The sequence below is a fragment of the Panthera uncia genome, assembly GCF_023721935.1.
Source record: "Panthera uncia isolate 11264 chromosome B2 unlocalized genomic scaffold, Puncia_PCG_1.0 HiC_scaffold_24, whole genome shotgun sequence".
Lineage (NCBI taxonomy): Eukaryota > Metazoa > Chordata > Mammalia > Carnivora > Felidae > Panthera > Panthera uncia.
In genome coordinates, this window is record NW_026057580.1 from 99707870 (window position 1) to 99734163 (window position 26294).

The 26294-nt window shown below is 37.3% G+C and overlaps 1 protein-coding gene across 4 annotated transcripts in view; it reads right to left on the minus strand.

Moving 5' to 3' along the window:
- The window catches only part of SHPRH (SNF2 histone linker PHD RING helicase), a 95150-nt gene that overhangs the window by 9476 nt on the left and 59380 nt on the right, over positions 1-26294 (minus strand). For all 4 annotated transcript variants that reach the window (XM_049654485.1, XM_049654484.1, XM_049654486.1 and 1 more), the window contains 4 exons: positions 26169-26270; positions 19102-19173; positions 15836-16024; positions 14-106 (listed from right to left, as the gene is read on the minus strand). In XM_049654485.1, the coding sequence (XP_049510442.1) occupies positions 14-106; positions 15836-16024; positions 19102-19173; positions 26169-26270 (456 nt within the window). The remainder of the gene's footprint in view (positions 1-13; positions 107-15835; positions 16025-19101; positions 19174-26168; positions 26271-26294) is intronic.

Consider the following 26294-nt stretch of genomic DNA (forward strand, 5'->3'; position numbering starts at 1 on the left):
TGGTTGACTGTACCGTTGAGAAGACCAGTGCTTTAGCGCCCGGGTCTCTGAGCTGGATTCTCATCAGAGTTCTGACCACAGCTTCCACTTTGGTAGAATGGCTGCCCTTTGAACACAAAGAAGAAAACACGTCACCGCCAAATTAAATCTAGTTTATAATGGAAAGGAAAACCAATATAAGACACTTTTATTACCAAAACTACAGGTGCATCAAAACAAACTATCAGGTACATATGTGTCTACTCTTCTTTATTCTATATTTGCTGGAAGTTTTCTTTAGCCTCAAATTGTAGAAGTTATAGAATTTACACCCAGGGAAAATTCGAATATGAAACACACCAGGAAGTTATAAGTGATACGATCCTAAAGAGAAGATTCTTAGGTTAAAGTCGTTAGGTTTTGTAGTTGCAAGATTTTGTTATTTTAGATAAGCAGAATTGATATAGAAAACACTCTATATTTACATGGATATAAGGTATATATATATATAAATATACATATTTAAATATATACTTTATGTAAATATATATATTTATACAGATATTACAGCATTAGAAATGTTAAGAATACAATGAATCAAATTCCAATGCAAGCAAACTGCAAAGAATCCTTTCTTGCAAGGGAATTACAAAGGACAGGGACAGAGGTACAAATGACAGCCACCTGGACAGCAGATTTCCACAAAGCTAGATAAACACTCAACAAGTGGTTTTTGCATCTTCTGGAACCATTTCCATCATAAAAGTATAAAAATGCAAAAGTAAAAATGGGGAAATAACAAAATGAGGAAATGAGCCAGTGTTTTTATGGCCTTCATAGAGAAACTTCCTCCTGGAATGCTCTGGGAGATGGCATGACATGAAGAAATTAAGGGCACGGGATTCTGGACGTGGTAAATCTAAATTCAAGAGCCAGTTCTGCATCTCGCTAGTTATACAGACTACCCTTTCTGAGCCATAGTTTCATCATCTGTCAAGCAGGAATAATTTTACCTATTTCCAAAGATTGCTGTGATGGTTACATGAGAAAATACATGTATAACATTGAACTCAAACCTGGCAAAGAGCACTCAATACCTTATTATCTTTCTAAGACATTACATATGAGCACTATAATGACACAGATAATCCCATAAGGGCGCAGAGCTAACCAAAAAGAGTAAACCGACTCTACTCACCGCTTTTACACAGAGACACTCAAAGGTAAAATATATGAACAGATCAAGAAAGAAAGGCATAGCATTTTTAAGTCAGCAAGACAGAATTAGAGAAGTTTTAAAATTCTAGTATTAAAATCCCAAGTCTACATATGCAGATTTTCAATTATACTTAAAAGTTTGCAGATTGTCAATTATACTCGAAGGGTTAAAAAATAGAAGGGATCTGTTTCAGTCTAAAAACTGTCTTAAACAAGAGCAAAATTATCTCAAATATGAGAAAACAGGAAATCAGCATAAAGTGAGTGTTTAACGAGCTTAGACAGAAAAATCCATATCCTTGCAAGGTCTCGTGTTCAAAAATATTTTCAAGTGAAATATCATGATAACTATGAAACCTTCCATCTATTAAGCTGCTTTTTATGAAAAGTTCAAAAGAAAACATAATAATTTTCTATAAGCAACATTCTAAACCGGAGTGCTAACTCTCTGAAGGAAAAGACCAGAACATTCGCTTTGATCAAAGTTTGGCCAGTTCAGTGGTAGCTCTCAATGAGCCCTTGCAAATGTCACAGCTCGGAACCATTTGGTCCTAGTCCAGTTACTTCCACTATTAAAGAAGAATAATAAGGAAGTCTAAGAAATCCAAAACTCTGCTTGGCAAAAAGCTACATGGGAAGTGAGACTACCTTAATACCCTTACCTTCCAGATGGATAGAAAGTGGCTACTGAGAATGAGAACAATAGAGGAAGAAGTGGGTGGCCCACATATATTGGCAGGTTTTGGTTTGAGCATGCAGGTCCTGCATAATGAAAAAAACCCAAATCCAATAAATGCAAAATCCTTATGTGAGGCCAATATGTTAAGGTAGTTTCTGTCAAGATGAAAGATTCATGTTTTAGACTACTTGAAGACATTTATCATAAATGGTCACTGAAAATGTTGCCTCAAGTCACAAGAGGATATGTTGAGTTTATTTCAATAACAATTCCTAATTTGTTGCTAAATGAAAAGAAAATACTATGAACAATGAAGGATTACTGAGCTAAAAAGTTAACAGAGAAACGCAATAAACTGTAGGAGAAAAACTGAATAGAAGTTAGATAAGGATCTGGTTTCTACCTTACCTACTAGATTTATCACAGGCACATTTTAGATAATTTAGACTTAGGCATTTTAGAAGCCTACATAAAAATGCATACATACTCCAAAATATTTGTATATATGTCTTATAAAATGGCATTTTCACTTAACATTGTATCTTAGCAATCTATTCACGTAGGACCTTTATATTTACCTGACCTCAATGGCTGCACAATATTTAGGGTACAACAATTTATTAAACATTTGCTTATCAGTATACATTTAGGGTTCTTGTTCAGTACACATTAGGCTTCACATTTAATGCATTCTTTCTGGCTATTATAAACAGTACTTTAATGATCCTTGTGCTTACAGCTTTGGGTACATGTGCGAGTACTTTGTTGGATAGGCATTTCAAAGCAGAATTAATTGTTGGTCAGAGGCTCAAAGAACTTTAATTAGATACTTGGATTTCGGTAGATTTTGGTATATCAAATTGCCCTCTAAAAATGCTGGAAGTTTTAACAACCAACAGTTAAAAATACTTCCTTCTTTGCATGCTTGTTAAAATTTAATTTTTTGCCAGTCTGATAGGTGAGATGAGGGGTCAAATTTTTATTTAGTCTACATTTCCCAAGGGTGAATTTGAATATCATTAATTGGCTATTTAGAACTCCTCTTCTGTGAACTGTACTCATATCCTTTGCCAATTAAAAAAAAACGAAGTTTTCATTTCTTACTGATTTGTACGACCTCTCATATATTGTACATGCTAAATTTATGTTGTAAATGTTTTCCAACCTCTCTGTATGTAGTTCACAGTTGTGTTAAATGCACTAATGTCAACAAAAGTGCTATATTAATACACATTAGTTACAGTAACTCACAAATGTTTGATGAATGACCACTGGATTTAAAAACGAGGTGTTCTTTGATTTATTCTTTTATTAGATTCTTCTATGCTTGACATTTACTTAGTCTTTCATAAGGGAAAGATGAGAGATTTTATTTGGAGAAGAGCAGCTTTTTCCTCAATTAATTGCCCTGTCATGGTTCTTTTTTTATTTTTTATTTTAAGTAGGCTCCATGCACAATGTGGGGCTTGAACTAATGACCCTGAGATTATGAGTCACATGCTTACCAGCCAGGTGACATTGTCATGGTTCTATATAATACGACTTCATATGATATTATATCATATCTCAGAGTATAGAACACTTGTCAGTATCAGTCAATATACTGTTTGAAGACAAGGACCAAATGGCATTTACTTTTATATCACCTAGAGCCTGGCATCATCCTTTGTAAACAGTATACACTCAGTCAGCTTATTTAATGCAAAAAAAAAAAAAAAAAAAAATTTACATATAGGCTTCTCAATCCCAAATATGCTGAGTAAAAAAATGAGTAAATAAAATTAAAAGGGGGTTAGAATACAATTTAAAACTCCCAACGTAGTTTTTATTGGTTCAGAATGATCAACAATAGGCAAATCAAATCTTGCGATTAATCTCTGGCTTTCCCACCTATACTAGCTAGAGACTCAGACAAGAGCAGTCAAGAAAGACAGGGGGGATTTGATCTAGCACAAAGCAGGCTCTAGGTGGATTCTGTATTAGATACTAGGTAATGAAATCACTGGAACTGGTCTTAAAAAAGAAGCCTGCAACTGGAGGGTGGTACCATTTCATTATATAGGTTGATAAACACTAAAAAAAATTTTTTTTTTTTTAACCGAACTATCAGGAGCTACAGGAGAGGTTAATAAAGTTGGCAACCCCAGTAGGCTTTTATTTTCAATCTTTAGAATCTCAGATTCCCACTACATTATGCCCTGATTCGTGAACTTTTCTTCTCTTTCCTGCTTGTGCTTTTTACTTCCAAATGAAAAAGCAAGAGTCCCAAAATAATACTGAAAAGACCATGGTTGTTCTTAGAGCAAAGTCAATGGAAGTGAACAAAGAGACAGGGCAGACTTTCTTCTGCATTTTCCTCGTAACTCAAGTCCCTCCAACATTTAAAGTCAGTTCATATTGATTATTCAAATCATTCATTTATTTATTCAACAAAAATTCCAAGAACTATATTAGGCACTGGATATACAAAGATCAAAAGATACACTCTGTTACTCTCCCAAATATACAGTCTAATGCAAGTTACAGAATACAGAGGAAAACAAAAAAGATGGTTTATACTGCTGGTTTGGCCTGGGTGCAATTTAAGTGAATGTTTTATTATACTGTCTTAATGAGTACTACACATATTCTACTACTTATTTATTTGTTTATTTATTTAAAATGATTATTTTTGAGAGAGAGGGACAGACAGAGAATGAGTGGGGAAGGGGCAGAGAGAGAGGGAGACAGAATCCGAAGCAGGCTCCAGGCTCTGAGCTATCAGCACAGAGACTGATGCAGAGCTCAAACCCATGACTGGATCATGACCTGAGACAAAGTCGGATGCTTACCCGACTGAGCCACCCAGTCGACCCTCTACTACTCTTTTTAATGTTTCTGTCTCAAATGCATAAATGAACTTTGGCTCAAATCTGTCAGTTTCTGAGAAGACTATTCAATGTTGCCACAGCTACAGAAAATAAATCTGTTAAAAAAGGTAAAAACAAAAAGAAGGGGATGGGTTATATGACAGGCAAGCCTGGAGGGGATCACAGAAGAGGCACAAAAGAGATAAGGATGAGGCGATGTGGACACCAATCTATCCTTACACAAGGTGTTAACAAAGTATGAATATTCTCAAGCCAGGTAAAATGGCAGCCTCAATCTAACTTGGCTTATTTTTTATTTTTATTTTATTATTTTTTAGCTATATCAGTAAATATACAGATGCAAAGATAGGTTGGAATATGTATTCTTGAGGAGGGTACATGGAGAGAGAAATCCTGCAAGACTACTAGATCACTTAATATATTAGGTTGATAAAGTTACATTATAAGCACCTTTGTCCTCTTTGGAAATTTTTGTCCCTTTTCTCATTACCATTCTTTCTTGATAGTCTCTTCGGTTTTTCCAGATACATATCCACCAAACCTGACTTTGTGATCAATGCTTGGCTTTGATCAAGTTTCTGAAACATCAGTGATGAAGGCCCAGCTTTGGAGTAAAGATACATCGTCTGTCCCCTGCCTTCCCTTGACCTTATCTTCGTGGTTGCTCTCCCTAAGGCACTAGTTCTAAGATCAACTGGAGAGCCAGGATGGGAGACATACAAAGTACCACCAGTCAGATCAAGTCAGTACCTTTCCTGGTGTTCCACTCATGAGATAAGCAGCCAAGAGTATTATAACAGTTAATGAAGAAAAAGGATGGGATTTTTCTTCTTTACAGCAAAAGAATCACAAAATGTTCTTTATGAAAATCTTTGTTCCCTTGCTTGTAATTTAATCAACAAAATCAAATAAGGTCTCTAAACTACATATACAGGAGGACTTTCACTTTCTGGAAAATAAACTGCAAAGTTAAAAGTTCTAGACTTTGGGTAGGATGTCAAGGCAATGAAAACATAGTAGATACCCATTTGCACCAAAGGCCAACAAAGACTATTTCTTATGAAGTCTGGCTTAGAAGTTGTCTAGTAGCATAACTAAAGATCAGAAATGTCATGTACCTCTTATCTACTCTAAGTAGGTGCAACTAGCTTATTTTCATCACAGAGTTAAAATTCAATGGAGTAAGGAAGCCCTATAGTCTTAGGTTCCTGTTTTAAAATTCTGAGAACCTAAAGTTTGAATTAAAATTTGTTACATGTGTTAAAAGGATGGAAAACTCACTTTTGTTTCTTTATCATATATTCACTAGATTGAAAGAATTCTTTTTTTTTTTTTTTTCTTTTTGATGTTGATTTTTGAGAGATAGTGTGAGGAGAGGGGCAGGGAGACAGGGAGACACAGAATGCGGCTCCAAGGTATCAGCAAAGCCTGAGGCGTGGCTTGAACTTGCGAACTGTGAGATCATGACCTGAGCTGAACTTGGACACTTAATCGACTGAGCCACCCAGGTGCCCTGAAAGAATTCTAATAATAAAGTAACCAAGGAGTATCTGACTTAGACTTTGATCAACCCTTCCCCTCAAGAATGTGATTAAATATCTCACCAAGTCATTCTTAGAGTGAAATACTGCTTTTCATTGTCTGAAGTCTTATTACTGGGGAAAGGGGCGGGAACAGGTAAAATTCTTGAGTATGGTGTAGAACATATGCAGTGGTTGGCTTTAGTCTATTCCCTTCACATCCATTTCCTGTTGCTGAGAATCCTTATTTAGGGAAGGTAGGAAAGGAAGGAGAACAGACAGGAGATCTCCCTAGTACAGCAGCAACGTGCTACTTGCACTTGATTTAATATAAATAAAACTAGTGTTCTATGACTGGAGAGTTATTATTGCTTTGTATTATATTCCTTTGTCATCAGTCTTGCCTTTCTCCCTTGAGCCCCTCTATATTCTATTTATGTAATCTCTCCACATTCATCTCCCACTTTTCTCTGCAATATCTATGGATTCTCATGGTCACGGTTTGCTCCATTAGTAGAATTAAGGGCTAAAGTGGCTGCTGGGTCCTGAAGAACATCAGAAAAAAGTCGAACAGTGGAGATGATGAATGCACTCAGTCTTATTTCTCATCAAACATTAGAGAGAATATTCATGTTTAGAGACTACTTTATGTCAACACACAGGGCATATCTTTAGAGATTTTACATGTATTATATGTATTCCATATATGTGAAATACATACACACTGGTTTATGTGAAACATTTGCAATCATGTCTTACATCAAAGGGTGCTGTCAGTCACTTATCACTTTATAGTGAAGTAAAATTGAAGTCATTTTTTGAAATTTGCCATTTACACACTCATCCTGCTAAAATTTCTTGAAGCAGTATAGCACAGTGAAAAAAAGAATATTACAATGATTACATGGATATTGGTGCCAGATGAAGTTGACACAGAAATTAAGGAAGATTTCTAGAAAAAAGTTCGAAGTTTCATTAGACTGGGGTGCTTGGAAGGTTTTTCTTTGAAAAGCAAATTTTAAATCTACAGGATTAGAATTATATTCCTTTCCACATGTCTTCAATCACTCTACCTGGTTCCACAGTGAAAGTATTGTTCACTATTTACTGACTTTCTTTGATATGGAAGACATATCTACAATTAGGTAATAAAAGGTTTATGATACTGTAACAGAAATTAGGATGTGGAACAGAGAAGAAACATTGAAAGAGGAAGAGATGCGCTAATTTCCGCATACTGTAAAGTGAGGAGAGAGCATATACTGTCTACGGTCTCCGGCTAGTATTCTAAGTAAGAAAATCTATGTGTGTTACCAGAAGTCATATAGGTGACCTTTACAACGAACAACAGGAACTGATCTCTGTGGTAAGACAAAGAGGGGAGAAGGGAGGACAGCACTGCTTTTCACCGTGTGCCATTCCACTTGATTCTGAATAGATTTTTCTTTCTTTCCTACCCTTATCTTACAGATGGACAAGAGATTTAGGGGGCTGGATGAAGAGCTGTAATTCTGGGACCTTTTTAACTAGTTCGCTCCACAGTACGATCAGCACTGTGCTTATCCAAACGAATGGGCTCTCTGAATGTGATTACTCTAGTGCGGCGTGCTACTGCACCTGCAGGCCTCTTCCTGCCCGAGGGCCAAATGGATGCCCAGCCTGTGCTGTCTGCCACAGATGAGGGGTTTCGGCTTTGGGAGAGGTGAGACAATCACGTCTAAACGGAGCACAGATTTTATTTTCATCTCTCAGTTATTAGATGGATTGATTTTTGCAATCTTTGAAACATTCTACATGCAAGAGTCAATCTTAAGATTAGAGATTTTTTGAAGATTTCATCTGACTGAAAAACACCACTTTAAAGAAGACAGATTTACACTACTTAGCCAACCCCCACCACCCATGAAAAAGAACTATGTTCTCTAATCAGTAATATGACCAACTAGGATTACAACATGGTTATGGTGACAAATAATACATTTTTTTTCTTTAGGTTTCCATGGTGGGCTTGTAACTTGCAAATAACCTGAATATTCCGTACAAAGAAAGTCATTTCTGTCTTGGTATTGCCTGACATTGAGTACTTTTATTCTGGACGTTTCTTTTTAAAAGAGAACTAATTCTTTGAATGCACCTGTGCTGTCCATAGTAGTTTCTGCTGAGTAAGATCAGTTAACATTGTTTTATTTCTGTCTGCACCTGTTCACCATGCTAAAAACCCATGCTGGTAGTGGCAGATATAATTTAGTGCAGTTATACAGCTTGGTCTGATTGGTCTCATGAAGTAGGAGTGTTTCTCAAGCACATGTCTGGGGCAAATGTTGGGTTCTTCAAGCATTCACATATTACAATAAAGTTCAATGGAAACACCACCTATGCTGTGGGAAAGCTTACAAGTGCACTAGGCCACCAAAATATCATTCTGTCCCTTTAAGTACTTTGCATAAGGATTTCAAAGACATAGGTTAGCAACTGCAAAAAAGTTAAAAATTTGGGTGCTCCTGGGTGGCTTAGTCGGTTAAGCATCCGACTTTGGCTCAGGTCATGATCTCACAGTACATGAGTTTGAGCCCCGCATTGGGCTCTCTGTAGTCAGCACAGAGCCCGCTTCAGATCCTCCTCTGTCCTCCTCTCTTTCTGCCCTTCCCCTGCTCATGCTTGCTCACTCACTCTCTCAAAAAAAACCATTTTTTTAAAAAAGTTACGAATTTTGTTATATCCAAAGGCTTTTAGGGATATTATATGTAAATACTATTCAACTATTTATGTCCATCTGTCTGTCCATCCATCAGTCTATTCATCCCACTATCCACCTACATACTCAGTACCTGTTAACATACCAGGCATTGTTCTAGATGCTGGGGATACAGTAGTGAATAAACCAAAAGTCCTTACCTCATGAACAGTGTCCTTTCCACATTTTAATGAAGTGTATACCCCACAAAGTGTTAAGTTTTTCAGAACAGTAATCTCATAAAGATAATTTATAATTTGTATCTTAGAAGTCTCTATTATGTGCTTGATGTTTGTAAGCTATTGCTAACTTTAACACAAGACTCACTAACAGTTCAGAATTACAAATGCTAACTTGGCCAGTGAATATAAATTGCTTTTTGTGACCATAATTATACTTACTCATGACATTTTCTAACAAAAATAAATGAATGCCCTCTAAAATTATCAGTTAGTGTTCATATAAAAGAATCTTATGTAAAAGTATTTAGGTAAGTATATTGAAATATAATTGCTTGCGGATTATATTCACCAAATTATTTTAGGATCAGCCAGAATTCTGGAATCAGTTTTTTCCCATCCAGATGTTTAATTATATTAAGAAAATGTAAGATAGACTTTACAACTCATCCTTGAATCAACTGAACAAAAACTCAAAAAAAAAAAAAAAAAAAGAAAAGAAAAGAGGGGTGCCTGCGTGGCTCAGTCAGCTGGTTAAGTGTCTGATACTTGATTTCGGCTCAGGTCATGATCTTACAGTCATGGGATCAAGCCCCGTGTCAGGTGTCAGGCTGTGTTGGGTATGGAGCCTGCTTAAGATTCTCTCTGTCTCCATCTGCTCCTTCCCTGCTCACGCAGGCTCTCTCTCCCTCTCAAAAAAGAAAAAAAGAAGAGAGAAGAAAACAAACAACAGAATTCTACACATACAGTTTCACACATGATATCGCTAAAATACTCTGGGAGTCTGAATGTAGAAATATAGTTATTTTTGTTTTCTCTACAAAGAGGCTGTGTAAAGACATCTCTATTATCAATAAATTTACTTGTTAAAGATGCAGATTTCTGGACCAGATTCCAGATCTAATGAGTTAAAATTTAAATGGGAATGGGGCAGGATAAATATGTCTTTTTTTTTTTTTTTTTTTTTTAAGAAGGAGGCCAATTATTAGACACTCAAATGTTTGAGAAGCTGAAACGGTTGTGCACCTGTGCAGGATGGTGGGAAGGCTGCCGTTTTGCTATGGCTAATACCCATGTAGTGTATTTTCTCCTGGGTAGAAACTTCGCATGACATAAAAACCTTGCCCATCATAGGGACAGGGTTTCCACTGACAAAAATGCTTTGTATGAAACCTCTCCAAACTTAGAACACAGGGAACATGCCACGTGGGGCATATGTTCTGCCAGGAAGCCTACTTCACCATCCAAAATGCCTGGCAGTTGTCAGAACTTGCAAGGGGAATTTTGTTTACTTTGTGAAATGCCCAGTAGGTTCCAAGGGTCATTTAGGAATACTGTCACAAAGCCGTTAGGGTAGATACAGTCTTTAACTTAAGTGCATCCACTAAAGGGAACACCGATTCAGTTTGTTTCTATGGTCCATCAAAAGGATTCCTCATATTGTGAAATACCAGTAGAAAACAGGTCATGTTATTTAATACTATTTTTGTTTGTCAAATATCTCTTATCTAAGACCAGCTACATGATTAAGCACTATGTATGATATATACTGTCTGCTCTGAGAGTCTTGACATGAATACTTAAGAGTGAAGTAAACATTTCAGGTAATACAAAAACTTCAATGAAATAAAAAATTTATTTCTCAGTCTTGTGTAATAAAGGCCAGAGATTTGATAATCCACAATAAAATAAAAAATCCCTAGGTTTAGCAATAGTTTGATGTAATACTTAACAAAATTTCAAAATAATGCCGTAATTATTTACATAGAGTCATCTTTATTTTATATATGAATACTCCCTCAACTTCACAACTGATGATGTGACTATTCAGTAGGATAGTTTCAGATGCAGGGAGTCTGAAAAAACAATAGGCAGATGCTTCAAAGAGAAGGTGGCAGACAGTAGGGCAGAAATGTGACAACAGTCAGAAAAGGGGGCGGGCAGCAGAAGGCAGAAGTGGCAGACAGAAATGGTGACAGAAAAGGCGGTGAGAAGCAAAAGTAAATGTGGCAAGAAGCAAAACCTGCAAGCCTATCAGGTCCAATATTCATTCAGTCACTGTGCTTAATAAAAAGGGAATACAAGTATTGACGCATCTGTGACAAAAGAAAAGTTAACTTTAGTAAATTCTGTAATCTGACAACTTTTTATGAGATGCTCCAATTAATTCGTGTGTTCATCAGTACCGAGGTAAGACAGGAAGAAGTCAGAGCATAATAAACAGCATTTGTACACCGATATTCCCGTCCCAACAGGACAGCAAATCTAACTGCCTTGATCTCTCTCCTGTGTATCTAGGAAAGATGCCATAAAACGAACAGGTGTTTGGGTTTGATGGGCTCAATGACTCAGTTTCACAGAGGCCGTGCTGTTTACTGGTAGCTAGAGCAATCACTTCCTAAACTTCACGGCAGGAAGCCTGACACAGCACTTCTTTCTCACACTCATTCCTTATACTGTGATGAACGCTTTTATCCAATAAGGGTCAGCAGCCCTTCTTAGCCACGAATGCCATCTGTGGCCTTGGGATGTCTAAGGCCAAAGAAAGGATTAGAAGAGAAACAAGGGCTAAGAAAGACTTTTTTAAGGGAAGGAGAAGGAAACTGCAGGATTGGGAAGAAAGGGAGAGAGGGAACGTGGGAAGAAAGCACTTTTAAAAAAAAAAATTTTTTTTTTTAAATCTTTATTTTTGAGAGAGAGAGAGAGAGCGAGCAGGGGAGGAACAGAGAGAGAGAGGGAGGAACAGAGAGAGAGGGAGACACAGAATTCAAGGCAGGCTCCAGGCTCCGAGCTGTCGGCACAGAGCCTGACGTGGGGCTCGAACCCATGAACCGCGAGATCATGACCTGAGCTGAAGTTGGACGCTTAACTGAGCCACCCAGGTGCCCCAGAAAGCACTTCTTTGGGTGGGGAGGAAGATCAGGTCTAACCATCAAATGCCTCAGGGCTGGTCAGCAGATTGCACCACAGACCACCTTAGTCTTCCTTCACTCAGTAACCCTTTGGCATGTGGCTTAAAAATACACATTTATCCAGGGGATTCACAAGGATCAGGTCTACATGACCCCTTTGAGTCATGATCCTCTCATCACTCAGTCTGCCCCATTCTGTGACTCCCCTACTGCTCTGCAGTTCCCTCCCACTCCCCGCCCTGCCTTTTCTCTTTCTACTCCCGAACTCTGGTGGTTCCCCAGGAATGAGGGCTTTATGGCCAACAAACTCTTCTACACCTTTAACCTTTTGTGGAAATGCTGGTCTCCACTTCCTTGCTTTAACTAGAACATGGCTGTCCTTGGAGCACACCATTATCTCAGCAGGCCTCTCGATGGAGACAGCCACTCTAATATTCCTTACACTACGAGCTCTGGTATCCTCTGGTCCCTGATGCAGGTTTCAGATCATTCTCTCTCATTTTTGTAAAAATTTCCATTCTTTTGGGCCTCATGAAGCCCAGTTATCCCCTAATTCTACCCTTTGCTGCCATCATTTACTGAACACGATCTCTCATTCACGAAAGGATTCAGCGGCCTATCTCAAAATCGTTAACTCTATACCTCAGCTCTAGATAGGGTACACTGTCCATGTGGATAACCCCTTCAACATTCGAGTTACCTCTTCATTTCTAGCACCTTTTCTCCTCCACCTCACTTGGGTCACCTACTTCTGCAGCCACATCTGGAGTACTGAATACCTGTCCTTTCTGAAATGACTAAAATATCCCATCCTCTGACAAGTGCCCTTACAGCTTATTTGCTCAGTAGCCCAACCTCTCTGTTATTTGATTTCAGTGGGATTTCCACTTTCTCTTTATGTCAACACTGTCTTTTCAAGAAACTTACACTGCAGATTATCCCTTCTCTCTCTTATATCTTCAAACTATCCTTCTTTGCCAGAGATTAAACATACTGCAGAACATCTATCTTAAAAAAAACCCAAAAAACTCTAAAACAAAACAATCCCCCTTTCTGCACTTTGTATCTCCTGCTGGTTATAATTCTCTCTTTTCTACCTCATAGCTAAATTTATTATAAAATATCTGGGCATTTTCTCTATTACTCATTTTTTGTTCACTCCTCATTCCCTCCTAAACTGTTTTCTGCCTCTACGTTTCCAGGGAAAGAGCTCCTTCTGAGGTTGTCAATGACCTTCATTAGCCAAAATGGTCCCCAGTGGCTGAGCCCCCTTCAACATCACAGATACAGCTGATAGCTGCCTCCTCACTGAAGCAGTCCTCCTGTGGCCCCTGTGGACAGCATTCGCTCCTCAGCTGCCCATGGCCCCAGCTGTTCCTTCCTGGTCTCCTTTTCTGCTCCTCCCTTTTTACTCAACTTTCAAACAGCCCTGGAGTCCTACGGGACCTGGTCTGAAGCTAACTTCTGTGTCTCTTCTCGGGTAATCTCATCCACTTCTACAGCCTCCAACATCACTTATGCCAGTGGCTGTGCTGCACAGCTGTACTTGAGTATCTTAGCATTTCAAACACAGCATGTTTAAATATACCTTCTTCCAAATACCATCTACTGGCAACTGTACTACTTATTATCCACCTGATTTTTCACTTCAGAAACCAGGGGGTCACCTACAAAGTCTGCCTCATCAACTCCTCCAGCATTCTACCTTACCATTCACCTTACTTTAAATATCTCATGACTAGATCTGCTTCCTTCTGTCTCCACGACCAGAAACCTAGTCAAAGCCACCATGGCTACTGCCGCAGCCTCCTGAACCGGTCTCTCCAAAGTTTTTTCATTCCTGTCTATTCCTGCTAATCTAATTTCCACACTACAAGGAAAGGGATCTTTTAAAGATTCAAATCTAATCATGATAGTTCTCTGCTTATAACATGTAATGCCTTTCTGTTCATATGAAAAGAAAATTCTCAAATCTTCAGATGGCCCCTCAGCCTCTGGCCCCTTTTTGGTTTCCAGACGCATTTCATTCCCTTGTGCCTTCTACACTGCAGCCACTGAGTTCCACCGAGTTCTTTCTTGTCTCAGACATTCTATGTATTCTATGTATAGAATTCTGTGTATAGACGTTCTATGTATTGTTTTTTGCTGGTTTCTTTCTGGCTGCAGCCTCCTCCCCACTAATTCACTTCTCTCCTCACCCCAGCTGGGTTCATTCATTCATTCTTTGGACATCTATTTAACTGTCATTCCCTCAGAGGAGCCAGGTTTGATTTTCTTTTGTAGGGCTGATCATGATTCTAATATATTAATTATCTGTGTACTGTCTGTGCTTCCTGCTCCAACTCAAATTCTTTCCCCAACATTGCCAAACCGTAAAATCCACGGGGGCAGCACTCATGTCCGTTTTATTCAGAAATGTACTTTGTATCAGCGAGGCTCAGTACACTGCCTGGCACACACAATGCATCCAATAAACACATATGGTATGAATGAATGAATCAATGAATGAATGAAAGGAAGTTCATTTCAACGTCGGGATTCTGTTTATCTCAACACACTAGAGAGCAATGTGACTGACATTTTCAGGTTTTACTCAAATAATAGTAGGAATAAACAGCAATTACATATTCTTTAATTCAACCACACTTTTTTCACGTGGGGGAATCCTATCACCTGCCTGACTCCTGATAGTTTCAACCTGTAGTTAATTTTCTTCAAAAAATACAATCCTTAAAAATAAGGATTTTTAACTCTCAACTACTCCTTCAGGCCTATATTCCCTGCTACTATCATATATTGATTTGTTCTTTGTCTAAGTTTGGTTAGGGAAGAAAAAAAAGCATGTTTAAGGAAGACAAAGAACAAAGAATTCTAGTAAAGGTTTGTTACCAAATAGATGCCCCTTAGACAGAAAATCCAAGTACAGATCCTATTTGGATTTCAAATTCTAGTCACTTTCTTAAAATTTTAGATGAAGCATGGGAGAAATTAGGAAAATAAAGCCAAATTTTGGCTATATCATGAAATACCAATCCATGTCATTTGAAAGTATACTATCTCCCTTTTGGGTTACCTGAGTGGCTCAGTTGGTTAAGCATCTGACTCCTGATTTTGGCTCAAGTCACGACTGAGCCCCCAAGAGGCTTCCATGATCAAGGGTCGTGGGATCGAGCCTGGCATGGGGCTCTGTGCTGAGCAAGGAGCCTGCTTGGGATTCTCTCTCTCCCCCTCTGCCCACTCCTGTCCCCCAATAAGTAAATAAACATGAAAAAGAAAAAAAAAAGTATACTATCTCCTTCTTGTGACAGTCTTAATTTTAGCAACCACTGTATTTTTTCTTCCAATTAGGTTGGGCTCACCCCTTTTCCCTGCTATGTAGGGTAAATGAAAGAATGAGGAAGAAGCTTTCTTTAAGTAAATCTCTAATTTAATCAGAGCTATATTTGTAGTAGACAGAAATATTATTGAAGATGATGGAGAACTGAAATTCTAAAATGTTACTTGCTTGCCACAGTGGACCTGACGATGGCCAGCCATGTTTGAAAAGTGTTCTTGTGTTTCTCCCACACAGAAAGGAAAGATGGTAAAGCTGAGGCTTTTGGGCAGTGTTCCTACGGACAGGAACAGTGGTTTCCACACGGTCACGGTGCCAGCCTTGTTCTGATTTTGATGCTCTCACTGCTAGTTACGGATTCCTATTGCATTGCTCTGACTATGCTTCTGCACGTTCTTAACGTACTGTACCTTCACAGGGATGTCCTCTTCCTGGCTGGCTTTCTCTGAGGTGAAGACGTACGAGATTTCTTTGTGAGATGTGGTCTGGCGGCAGATGGCACACTTAATGGAGCTTCTGTGAGACCCTACGCTGTACTGTTCAATAATAATTGAGATGCATTCATTACAGAAGCAGTGTCCACAGGTCAGTACTGCCCACTGGAAAAGAAAACACACGGAACACACCTCAGTGAGATGCTATCAAAGATGCCTTCCAATGTATAAACATATTAAAAGGAGAAGGGAGTCATTTCACTTCCTAAATGTTTTATGACATTAATATTCTTTAAGTCATAAATGCTAAGTTGTACTTTAAAATTAACTATTTTTTAGTCCAACAAGAGTAAGCTTCCATAGTCTTTAGTTCCACTCACACTAACTGTGAGCATAACAGCCAGCCAACCATTATTTTCTAAGTTGGTGTTCTCATTTCAGTATTTAGGAAGAAGGCAAATTACTCTTAAAAAATTTTTTTTAAATGTTTATTTATTTTTGAGAGAAACAGCGCGGGAGAGGGGCAGAGAGAGAGAGAGAGGGAGACACAGAACTGGAAGCAGGCTCTAGGCTCTGAGCTGTTAGCACAGAGCCCCATGTGGGGCTTGAACTCACGAGCTGTGAGATTATGACCTGAGCCAAAGTTGGACGCTTAACCATCTGAGCCACCCAGGCGCCTCTGCAAATTACTCTTTTAGCACTGTAACAGCAGATATAATGGAAGGACTGAGAACAACATTAATTTGGAGATATCATCATCATCAGTATATTCTATATAACTCATTAAATGGATTTACAACTTCACATGTTACAGTAATCATTATATTGATAATGAGATGGGCTAGTATCTCACATTTATTTTAAAAGTGGTTCTGGGGGGCACCTGGGTGGCTCAGTTGGTTGAGCATCCGACTTTGGCTCAGGTCATGACCTTGCAGCTCGTGAGTTCAAGTCCCACACGGGGCTCTCTGCTGTCAGTGCAGAGCCTACGCCAGATCCTCTGTCCCTTTCTCTCTCTCTCTGCCCCTCCCCACTTGCACTTCCTCAAAAATAAAGAAAACATTTAAAAAATAAAATAAAAGTGGTTCTGGATACATTAAAAAAACGTAATAAATAAATAAAAAGACATTTTTGATACCCCTTTGCCCTATTTCAAGAAAAGTACAATAATTCTGACTCTTGGAATATACCATGGAGACACCCTGTGTTAGGCAATGAGGGATGCAGAAGTCTATTGGTTTTAGGTGAGATGTCAGTTCTGAAAGCTGTACATCTTATGCAAGTTATTTAACTTTCTCCCCTGGTGAACAACAACAACAACTGAGCAGTGTTATGAGTGACTAGGTCCCTAAGCACTAAGCTGTATTTTTCTAGGGTTTGGACACATATGGACGTGCATGGAAAGAAGGTGCATGGGTGGGTCCACCTGAGGAATTTTGCAGGACAGACTAAGAAGCCCCTTAGGAAAGAATTCACAGTCAGGGAAGAGAAAAATGAGGCATATCAACTTGTTTTTAAAATAGTTTTTGCCAAGGGGGAGGGGCTGTTTGGGGCTTTACTGGCTGATGCTGTTCATGCTGTTGTTCAGCTGCACACGTGCTCTCAGGGACTCGTGTCATTTGTCAGGAGTTGAAGCTGCAGTAAAATTAAAGAGCTGTTTCATGTGCATTTCTGTAGACACAGCAGCACTCTGCTGTACCTGTGTGCCTCCACTGCCACTGGGGGTGAAGGGCACTTCCTCCGCACTTCCTCCAATAAGAGAGCTTTTGTGGCTCATGACAGCTTTGCATGGACAGCTGAACAAGATAAATTCACCTATATCTGCAAATCAGGAGACACCAGAGACACATGGCCCTGGGGCCTCAGGGGTGACTGGAAGTTGACTGAACCAGCCCAAACCCAAGACCAGACAATTGGCAATGGCTCCAGGGATTATCTCTGGATAACCAAAGATTATCTGGATAGCCAGTTATCTCTGACCGATTCTCTAAATCAGGAGGGGAACAGGAGAACCAGGAAGCTAATCTAGATTTCCTACAGATTGTGGCTAGGAACAGAGTTAAAAAAGTAAAGTTTTGTTACTCTTATTATAATCCAGAATGTTCTCCTAAGTGTAGGAAATACAGGTTATACTACAATATGGGCTGTACTAAAATTAATGAAATAATGTATATGAAAGAACTTTAAAAACTGGAAATGTTTAAGACATAAATTAAACAAAATTTCTGATTCATCCAGTTGCATGAATCTCATCAAAACTAAAAGTAAAAAAGATACTACTTACATCATGATTCTTTCCATTTTTATCACTTTTATCACATTTTCACCAGTGACTTTTCTCAGAAATCACCAGGGTCTGTACATTTCTAGTCTCAGTTTAAAAAGTAGCATCTATCTATTTAAGATTTATTATCAATAAAATGTCCTTTAAAAAATATCACTTTCTGCATAACTTGTGTAAACTAAAAGGTACTTTTTTTCCTGATTATTGCTGGTCAGAAAATGTGGAGCTCATATATTTAACTTTCTACTCTCAGTTCATAGAAAAAACAGCCACGAATACTTTTACTCATTTCCAATTTTGAGGAGCAATTAAAATTAACATTGTATACATTGATTTATCATACAAAGTAGAAATTTATACTTCCAAAAATCACAGTTGGTAGGATAAAAGAATCTGAGGAAAGCTAATACGGTGCCATTAAGTTTATAGACATTTGTACACCAACATTCAAAAAGAAATATTCTTAACTGACATAATGGGCTTGTAAAAATCACATCTAAATTCCCCCAGGAGAGATATTATTTATACTTTAAAGCCTGGTATTACTAGATATTAATAATCCCAAGTAAATGCCATGCTACTATACCCTTGTAATACCTTACATAAATCTATATATGCTATATTTCTGTACGATTACCAAATAAACATGTTAAACTGACAAAGTCAAATTACTTAGACTTGATCTTGTGACTGGAAACAATAAGCAAAACTATGCACCTTTAACGAAAAACATGGGGTTATTCTAGAAACATGTTTTTACCTATCACTTAAGGAGGAACACTGCTCAAGCATATGTAGCACTAAAGCATATCACCTAACCTTTGGCCCTATCTTAAGATGGAGGGAATTTTTGCCTTGGACGTAAAACTGTTATGAGAAAAAAAGAGAGATTGTAGGTAAATGCCTTTGAAAGTGTAAAGTGTTTTATAAATGCATATGATATTTATTATTATTTCACCTGTTTTCCCAGCTGCCGAGCACAGATTGGACAAGGTTCTGGATTAATGCCTCCTGATGTTTTATCTTGAGACTGTTCAAAAAAATAAAAACTAGGTTAGTTGCATTTTAAAACCTGATATGCATTTTATAACTCATTTATAAAAGTAGATGCTGGCAATTTCTATTTAAACGATCTAGTAATTAAGGTGATTTAATAATATATTATTATAGGTGCCTGGGTGGCTCAGTGCACTGGTGCAGTGGGTGAGCACTGACTTCAGCACAGGTCATGATCTCAGGGTTCCTGAGTTCAAACCCCGTGTCAGGCTCTGTGCTGACAGCTTAGAGCCTGGAGACTGCTTCAGATTCTGTCTCTCTCTCTCCCTCTCTGCTCCTCCCTAGCTCACACTCTCTCTCTCAAAAATTAATAAACATTAAAAAAAATTAATACTAATATTCCCAGGTTTTACAAATAACATTCAAGGAACAACAACAACAAAAAGGAAATAAATTGCATTAAAGTTTGTTAAGAGTTATCATATTACTATATATGTGACTATTATAGCAGGCAAAATGAAAAGCACAATGTGATATAAAAGGTAAATTCTCAAAATTTTATTTTCAAGCTAAATTTTGTTATAAATAAATATGTATTATTTAAAAAAAATGTAATTTGGAAGTCTGAAATAAAGGCTCCTTAAAAACTGGAAAGATAGTATTTATTCTGTACATCCACTGGGTTTGTGATCATAGACTTGGGAAGAGGCAGCATTTATTTACAGGTCTCCTTAGGTTTCTTTTCAGTATCTTTTGTAATCTCATTAGGGCAAAGCAAAATATCTTTGATTTGAGACTTATTTCGCCTGGAAATTATATTGAAGTATAATAGTTCTCTTCAAAATCTCTTTATAACTATTTCAAAAATTTTTGAGCTTCAAAAAGGTCACCAAATTGTCAGGTTTTAATGCTGAGGAAACCATAAAAGAAAGTAAATGACTCACAGATCACTGAAGTTGTAAGTCTGTGGTTTCACTGACCAAATAAACATTAAAAAAAAATTATTTTTGATTATCCTTTGACTTTTGTAAGTAGTTAAAAAAAAAAAAAAGGTAAATTGTGCATAGATTCAGCAACTGAATGTGTTCAAAACGATTCCTTTAACTAAAATATAAGTATTTTTTAAAAAAGCTGAATTATTCTTTTTTTCTATTTGTTGATTTTGGTTTCAGACAACATATAACAAACCACCTAAAATCTGAGTGGCTAAAACAAACATGAACTTCTCATGATTCCATAGGTCAGCTGTGTGCTCTGGGACTGGATGGTGCACTATGGCGCCATGTTGATGTCTAGAAGCCAGAAGACTAGCTAGTCTGGAGAGAGGGCTGAGCTGAGGTTTCTGCTCCTCAACAAAGATAACTAGTGCTACTTCACATAGGTTCAGAGTTCCAAAGAGCAACAAGGTTGGGAAAACTCTAATGTGCACATACTTTGCAAATCTCTACGCTTGTGTCACATGGCCAAAAGTCAGTGCGGGAGTTTATCCACAGGCATGCATATAATAAAGGGCATTATGTAGCATTCTGTAAATAATTTATCATAATTTACAACATCTCCTCTTTAGATTTGAAGTACGATTACTATTTTTCCATAAAGGGCCTGGTTGGTTCAGCTGGTTGAGAGTCTGACTCTTGATTTTGGCTTAGGTCATGATCCCAGGGTTGTGGGATTGAGCCCTGCATCACTCTCTGTACTGAGCGTGGAGCCTGCTTAAGATTCTCTCTTTCTCTCTGCCCCTCTCCCCCTCTCATGCATGATCCTTCTCCCTCTAAAAAAAGAAAAAGGGCCTGGGTGTAAATACTGTAGGCTTTGTGGCCATGTGGTTTCTGTTGCAACTACTCAACTCTGCTATTGTAGCATGAAAGCAGCCATAAACAATATGTAAAGGAATGAGTGTGGCTGGGTTCCAACAAAACTTTATTTACAAAACAGGCAGTGAGCTGGATTTGTCCCACGTATGGTACGTTGCAGATACTGACTTAAAGTTATAAATTTCCTCTAAGCACACCTTAGCTGCACATTGTCACATAATTTTTATTTTTTATTTTTGTTCAGAACGTTTTCTACTTTCCATTGTGACTTATTTAACTCATGGGTTATTTAGGAGTGTGTTGTTAATCTCTGAATATTTGGTTCTTTACCTGGTTATCTTTCCATATTGATTTCTAGTTTAATTCCTCTTTAGTTAGAAAACATAATCTTGTATAATCTTAATCCTTTAAGAATCCTAAGAGTTGTTCTTTGAATCAGCAGAAGGTCTATTCTGGTGAGTGTTCCATGTACTCCTAAGAAAAGTGTATTTTGTATTTGCTGGGTATTACTGGTCTGTGTCATTTAGGTCATGGTTGTTCAGTGTTCAAATGTTAGATATCCTTACTGACTTTTTTGTCCATTTTTCTAACATATGGAAGAATCTTGTAATAGTTTAGCTCTGCTTACCTTCTTCCTCTGTGTTACAGTTATAGCTTTCAGAGTTCTGTATATGATGTATATCCTATACAACAGTACTATTGCTTTGCAGAGTCAATATTCTTTTTTATTTACCTACATATTTATGCTTTCTCTTAACCTGTGTTCCTTCCTGTAGTTCCCTTCAAACTGGGATAATTTCCCTTCAGTCCAAAGAACTCCCTTTAATATTGGTTGTGGTGTGAGTCTACTGGGAAGGAATTCTTTCAGTCTTTATCTAGAAACATCTTTATTTTACTTTTTGTTTACTTAACATAATTTTTTTTTTGTTTTTTTTACATTTATTTATCTTTGAGAGACAGAGAGAGACAGAGCACAAGTGGGGTAAGGCCAGAGAAAGACGAAGACACAGAATCTGAAGCAGGTTCCAGGCTCCGAGCTGTCAGCACAGAGCCTGACACGGGGCTCAAACTCACAAACCGTGAGATCATGACCTGAGCCGAAGTCGGATGCTTAACCCAATGAGCCACCCAGGCACCCCTTTGTTTCACTTTTTAAAACAGTATTTTAAAGATGTTCTTCCACTGTTATCTGGTTACACAGCAAAGCTATGGAAATGTGGTAACAGTGGAATGACATCTTTAAAATGCTAAAAGAAAACAGTTTCCCTGTGTAGTCGACAAGGAGAAGGTATACAGTCACCATTTTTATGGTGCTACTTTGAAAGTATTATTCTTTTTTTCTCCCAGTTCTAGTTGCTTATTTTTTTTTTTCATTATTTTTGGTTTTTAGCAGATTGATTAAGATACTCGTAGGTGTTTAAAAAATTATTTATTCTGTTTGGGGTTTTCTGAGCTTCTTGAATCTGTAAGATATTATCATATTATCTTCCAGTTTTGGAAAATTCTTAGCCATTATTTCTTCATGTTGCTCTAGTACCATTTCATCTCTTTCTCTCCTGGAGCGTCAATTACATGTATGCCAATCATATGACTGGTGTCCCACATCTTTCACTTTATGCGGCTCTTTACTTTTATTTATATGCTTCTTCAAACTGTATTATTTGTTGAACAATCCTTGATTTCACTACTTCTGTCATTTTGTGTCTGGTCACCATCCAACGAGTATTTAATTTCAGGTACTGGATTTTGCCATTCTAAAATGTCCATTTGATTCTACTGTATATATTCCAATTCATTTTATCTATGTTGTCTAGCTTTTCCTCTCTTTAATGTATTAATCATAATTACTTTAAAGTCCTTTCCTGCTATGTCCACAATCTGAATTATTTATAGATCTGCTCTGACTGTCCACTTATTACCTTTTAATTACTGGTCACATTCTCCTGCCTTGCACATTTCTTGGAATTTCTTATTTCCTAGTTTGTTTATACACAACAAACTGAGATACAACAAATTGACAAAATTAGATTGTTATTTTCCTTCACAGGGATTACCCCTACCCCAGTAGGCAGTTAGGTTAAGGGGTGAGTGGCTAATCAATCCAATAAAAAACTGAGCTGGTTTTGGGGATCTGTTTTAAGTTTAGTTAAAAACGCAGGCCACTATGGTTTCAAATGTCTCAGTGGTGAGACCTGTTATGTTCATTGTTGGCTCCTTGCTCTCTTGGGGACGAACTGTTTCCTGAGTGCTGTGAAACTAAGAGTTCACTGTGTATTTCTACTTTAGGCCTAACTGTCAAGTGTCACTTAGCAAACGAGTAAAGTTTGTTGTGCATCTGAGGCTCCTCTAGGTTCAAAATATAATACTAACTCACCTGGCCATCAGAAGTACTACTGATTTCTCTTTCTCCTGTTTGAGTCCCTCTGCAATACTGACCTTAATCTCAGTCTGTACCCAGGTATGGCAAATGTTTTCAGGCAAGACAATGGCCAGCAATCTCAGCTAACCTAGAAAGAGCTCTTCTTTTCCTAGAACGTCATTTCACCTCAACCTTTTTGCTTCTATAGGTCTCTACTGTCTTTAAAAACAAAATGTTACTAAGGTAATGGCAAGACATCACTGCTATTCCCATATAGAAGTAGCAGTCCTCAAATTAAAATAGAGTACTAAAGATATCATGTGGTTGCTTAGTATTCAGACAATTTCTTCTGAACTTATTTTTTTAACTGAGATAACTGACACATATTAATTTAAGGTGTACAACACAGTGACTCAATATTTATGTACTGGAGACCTTCTTTATGCTTTGAAATCTTATTGGAAATTTACCAGTTTTCTTTTACCTGATACTGAAAACTGCTGATTAACAGTGTAACACGTTCATCTTTAAATTTCTTCAGAGCTCTTAAATGTATACCGCTCTGCTTTAAGTGATTAATTTATATTTTATTTCCCAAGTTTAGTTGACTTGCTAACTAACATCTTATTAAATCACTATTTGATCAGTGCTTATGATCTGTCTACATCAAATTACATCAAATCACATTAAGTTCCTTGAGGTCAAGGACCAACTCTATCTCAAACTCCTACTATAATGCATATACGTCAAATGGTGCTCAGTAAGTCCCTGCTGACTGCCAGAAAATTTTAAAAATTTGTTTAGTTTACTATTTTTATTTACTTTAACTAAACACAGTCACATATAATTGGGATTATACTCCATTTATAGTTTTATTTTTTGTTTAATTTTGTTATTTTTTTCTCTCAACTTTCTTATTATGAGAGAGAGAGTGAGTGTAATGTTGCAATAAATATCCTCATATCTAATTTACCCCCCAAATTTCTGTTTCAGGAAAAGTTCTAAGAATTACTGAGTCAAAAGATATGAATTATCTAAAATTGTTCATATATGTCCAAGTATTTTCGGGAAAGGGCTGTATAAATTTATATTCCCATTGGTAATACACAAAATATCCATTCACTGCCCTTTCACCACTGTGGAGTGTTAAAGATTTTTTTTTGGTTTATTTATTTTTGAGAGAGACCGAGAAAGAGCATGAGTGGGGGACAGGCAGAGAGAAAGGGAGACAGAGAATCTCAAGCAGGCTGTGTGCTGGCAGCACAGAGCTCGATGTAGGGCTTGAACCCATGAGTCATGAGATCATGACCTGAGCCAAAACCGAGAGCTGACACTTACCCAACTGAGCCATTCCAGGTGCCCCCGTGGAATGTTATTTTAATAATCTTTCCCTATTTGGTGGCAGGAAATGGTATGAGCTTAATTTGATTTTTCTTCACTTACAGATTAAATGTTTTTTTCTTATATTATTAGCTGAATTGGGTTTTCTAGGCAGATTATATATTCTTACTTAGAACTTTAATTAAAAAAAAAAAACATTCAACAAATCGATATCCTGATTTATATCCTATAACTAACAATTACCTATTTCTTTGTTTTGACTTTCACATGTAAAGTGTAGAAATCTAACATTAAAAAAACTCACATTTAGGAATAAGAGGAAATTTTTTCCAAATGTTATTTCTCTAGTGCTAGCATTTTGCATGAGACCGACTTTTAAGTTTTCTCCCATCTTTTTTCTCCTGCCAGGATAACAGCAGTCATCATAGTAATATTAGTAATAATATAATAATATTAATAGCAAAGACCTAGTAAGTGCTTAATAAATTAGGAACTGCTCTAGCACTCTTCCTATATTAATTTACACAGTCCTCAAGAAAGTCCTGCAAGATAATGTTATTATTCTCATTTTACGATGGGGCAAAGAGAGGTCAATAACTTAAATAAAGACCTACATGTAGAAAATAGTGGTGTCAAGAACCAAACCTGAACTGTCTGGATCCCAAGACTATCTTCTTAGCCACCGTGCTGTTTTACTTATAATGAATGTTCAACTTTTCATTTTATCACCACTGGGATTTACAGACCCACTTAAATGTATTTTGTATCAGTTTTCAGGACCAACTCTAGTCTACTGCTTTCCTTCACTTGTCCTATCCAAAAATCTACTGTATCTCTTTCTGGAAGGTACTGTCAAAAGCTATTTATTCTCACAATCAAATGGAATTACATTCATCAATGTCCAACACAGTATGTTGCTCACAACTCAGAAAATGTGTTTTGAATTACATTAAATAATTCATTGTTATATTTTCTGATTTAGTAGCCTTCCAAACATTTTATAATTCCAAATAACAAATTAAAAGTCTATTTATGTATTAAGGAATGCGTGTGTATATATATATATCTATATATAGACATATATATACATCTATATATAGACGTATATATATAGGTAGAGAGAGAGAGAGAGAGAGAGAGAGAGAGAGAGAGAGAGAGAGAGAGAGAGAAAGAGAGGAGAGGGAGAGAGATTATACAATGTAATCTTTGCCTAGAGGTATGTTGTAATAGTTCCACTATTCAAGGTTTTGAACTACAATCTGTTTACATTCTTCTATACTCTACAGTACACATCCTTTATAGAATCTGTATAACACAATATCATCTGTTGTGATCTGTGTAGCTAGTGTAGATATAACTTGTGTTCTGACTGATACAATTAACACACACAAAAAAGACTGATTAAAAACAAAACGCTGTACCATTAATTGTGGGACTAACAGATTAAAAGGAAAGAGTCACTAAGGTTTACAGGTATACAGCATGGGAAAAAGTAGCATCTTTTAAACACAATACCTTCTCCAAGTTAGTTAGGTAAAGAAGCTGCCCAAGTTTCTTCTGAAGTTGTGATGTAGCAACAGCTTTATCATTTAGTAGTTTTATACGATTTTGTTCTACCTAAAAACAAAACAAAACAAAACA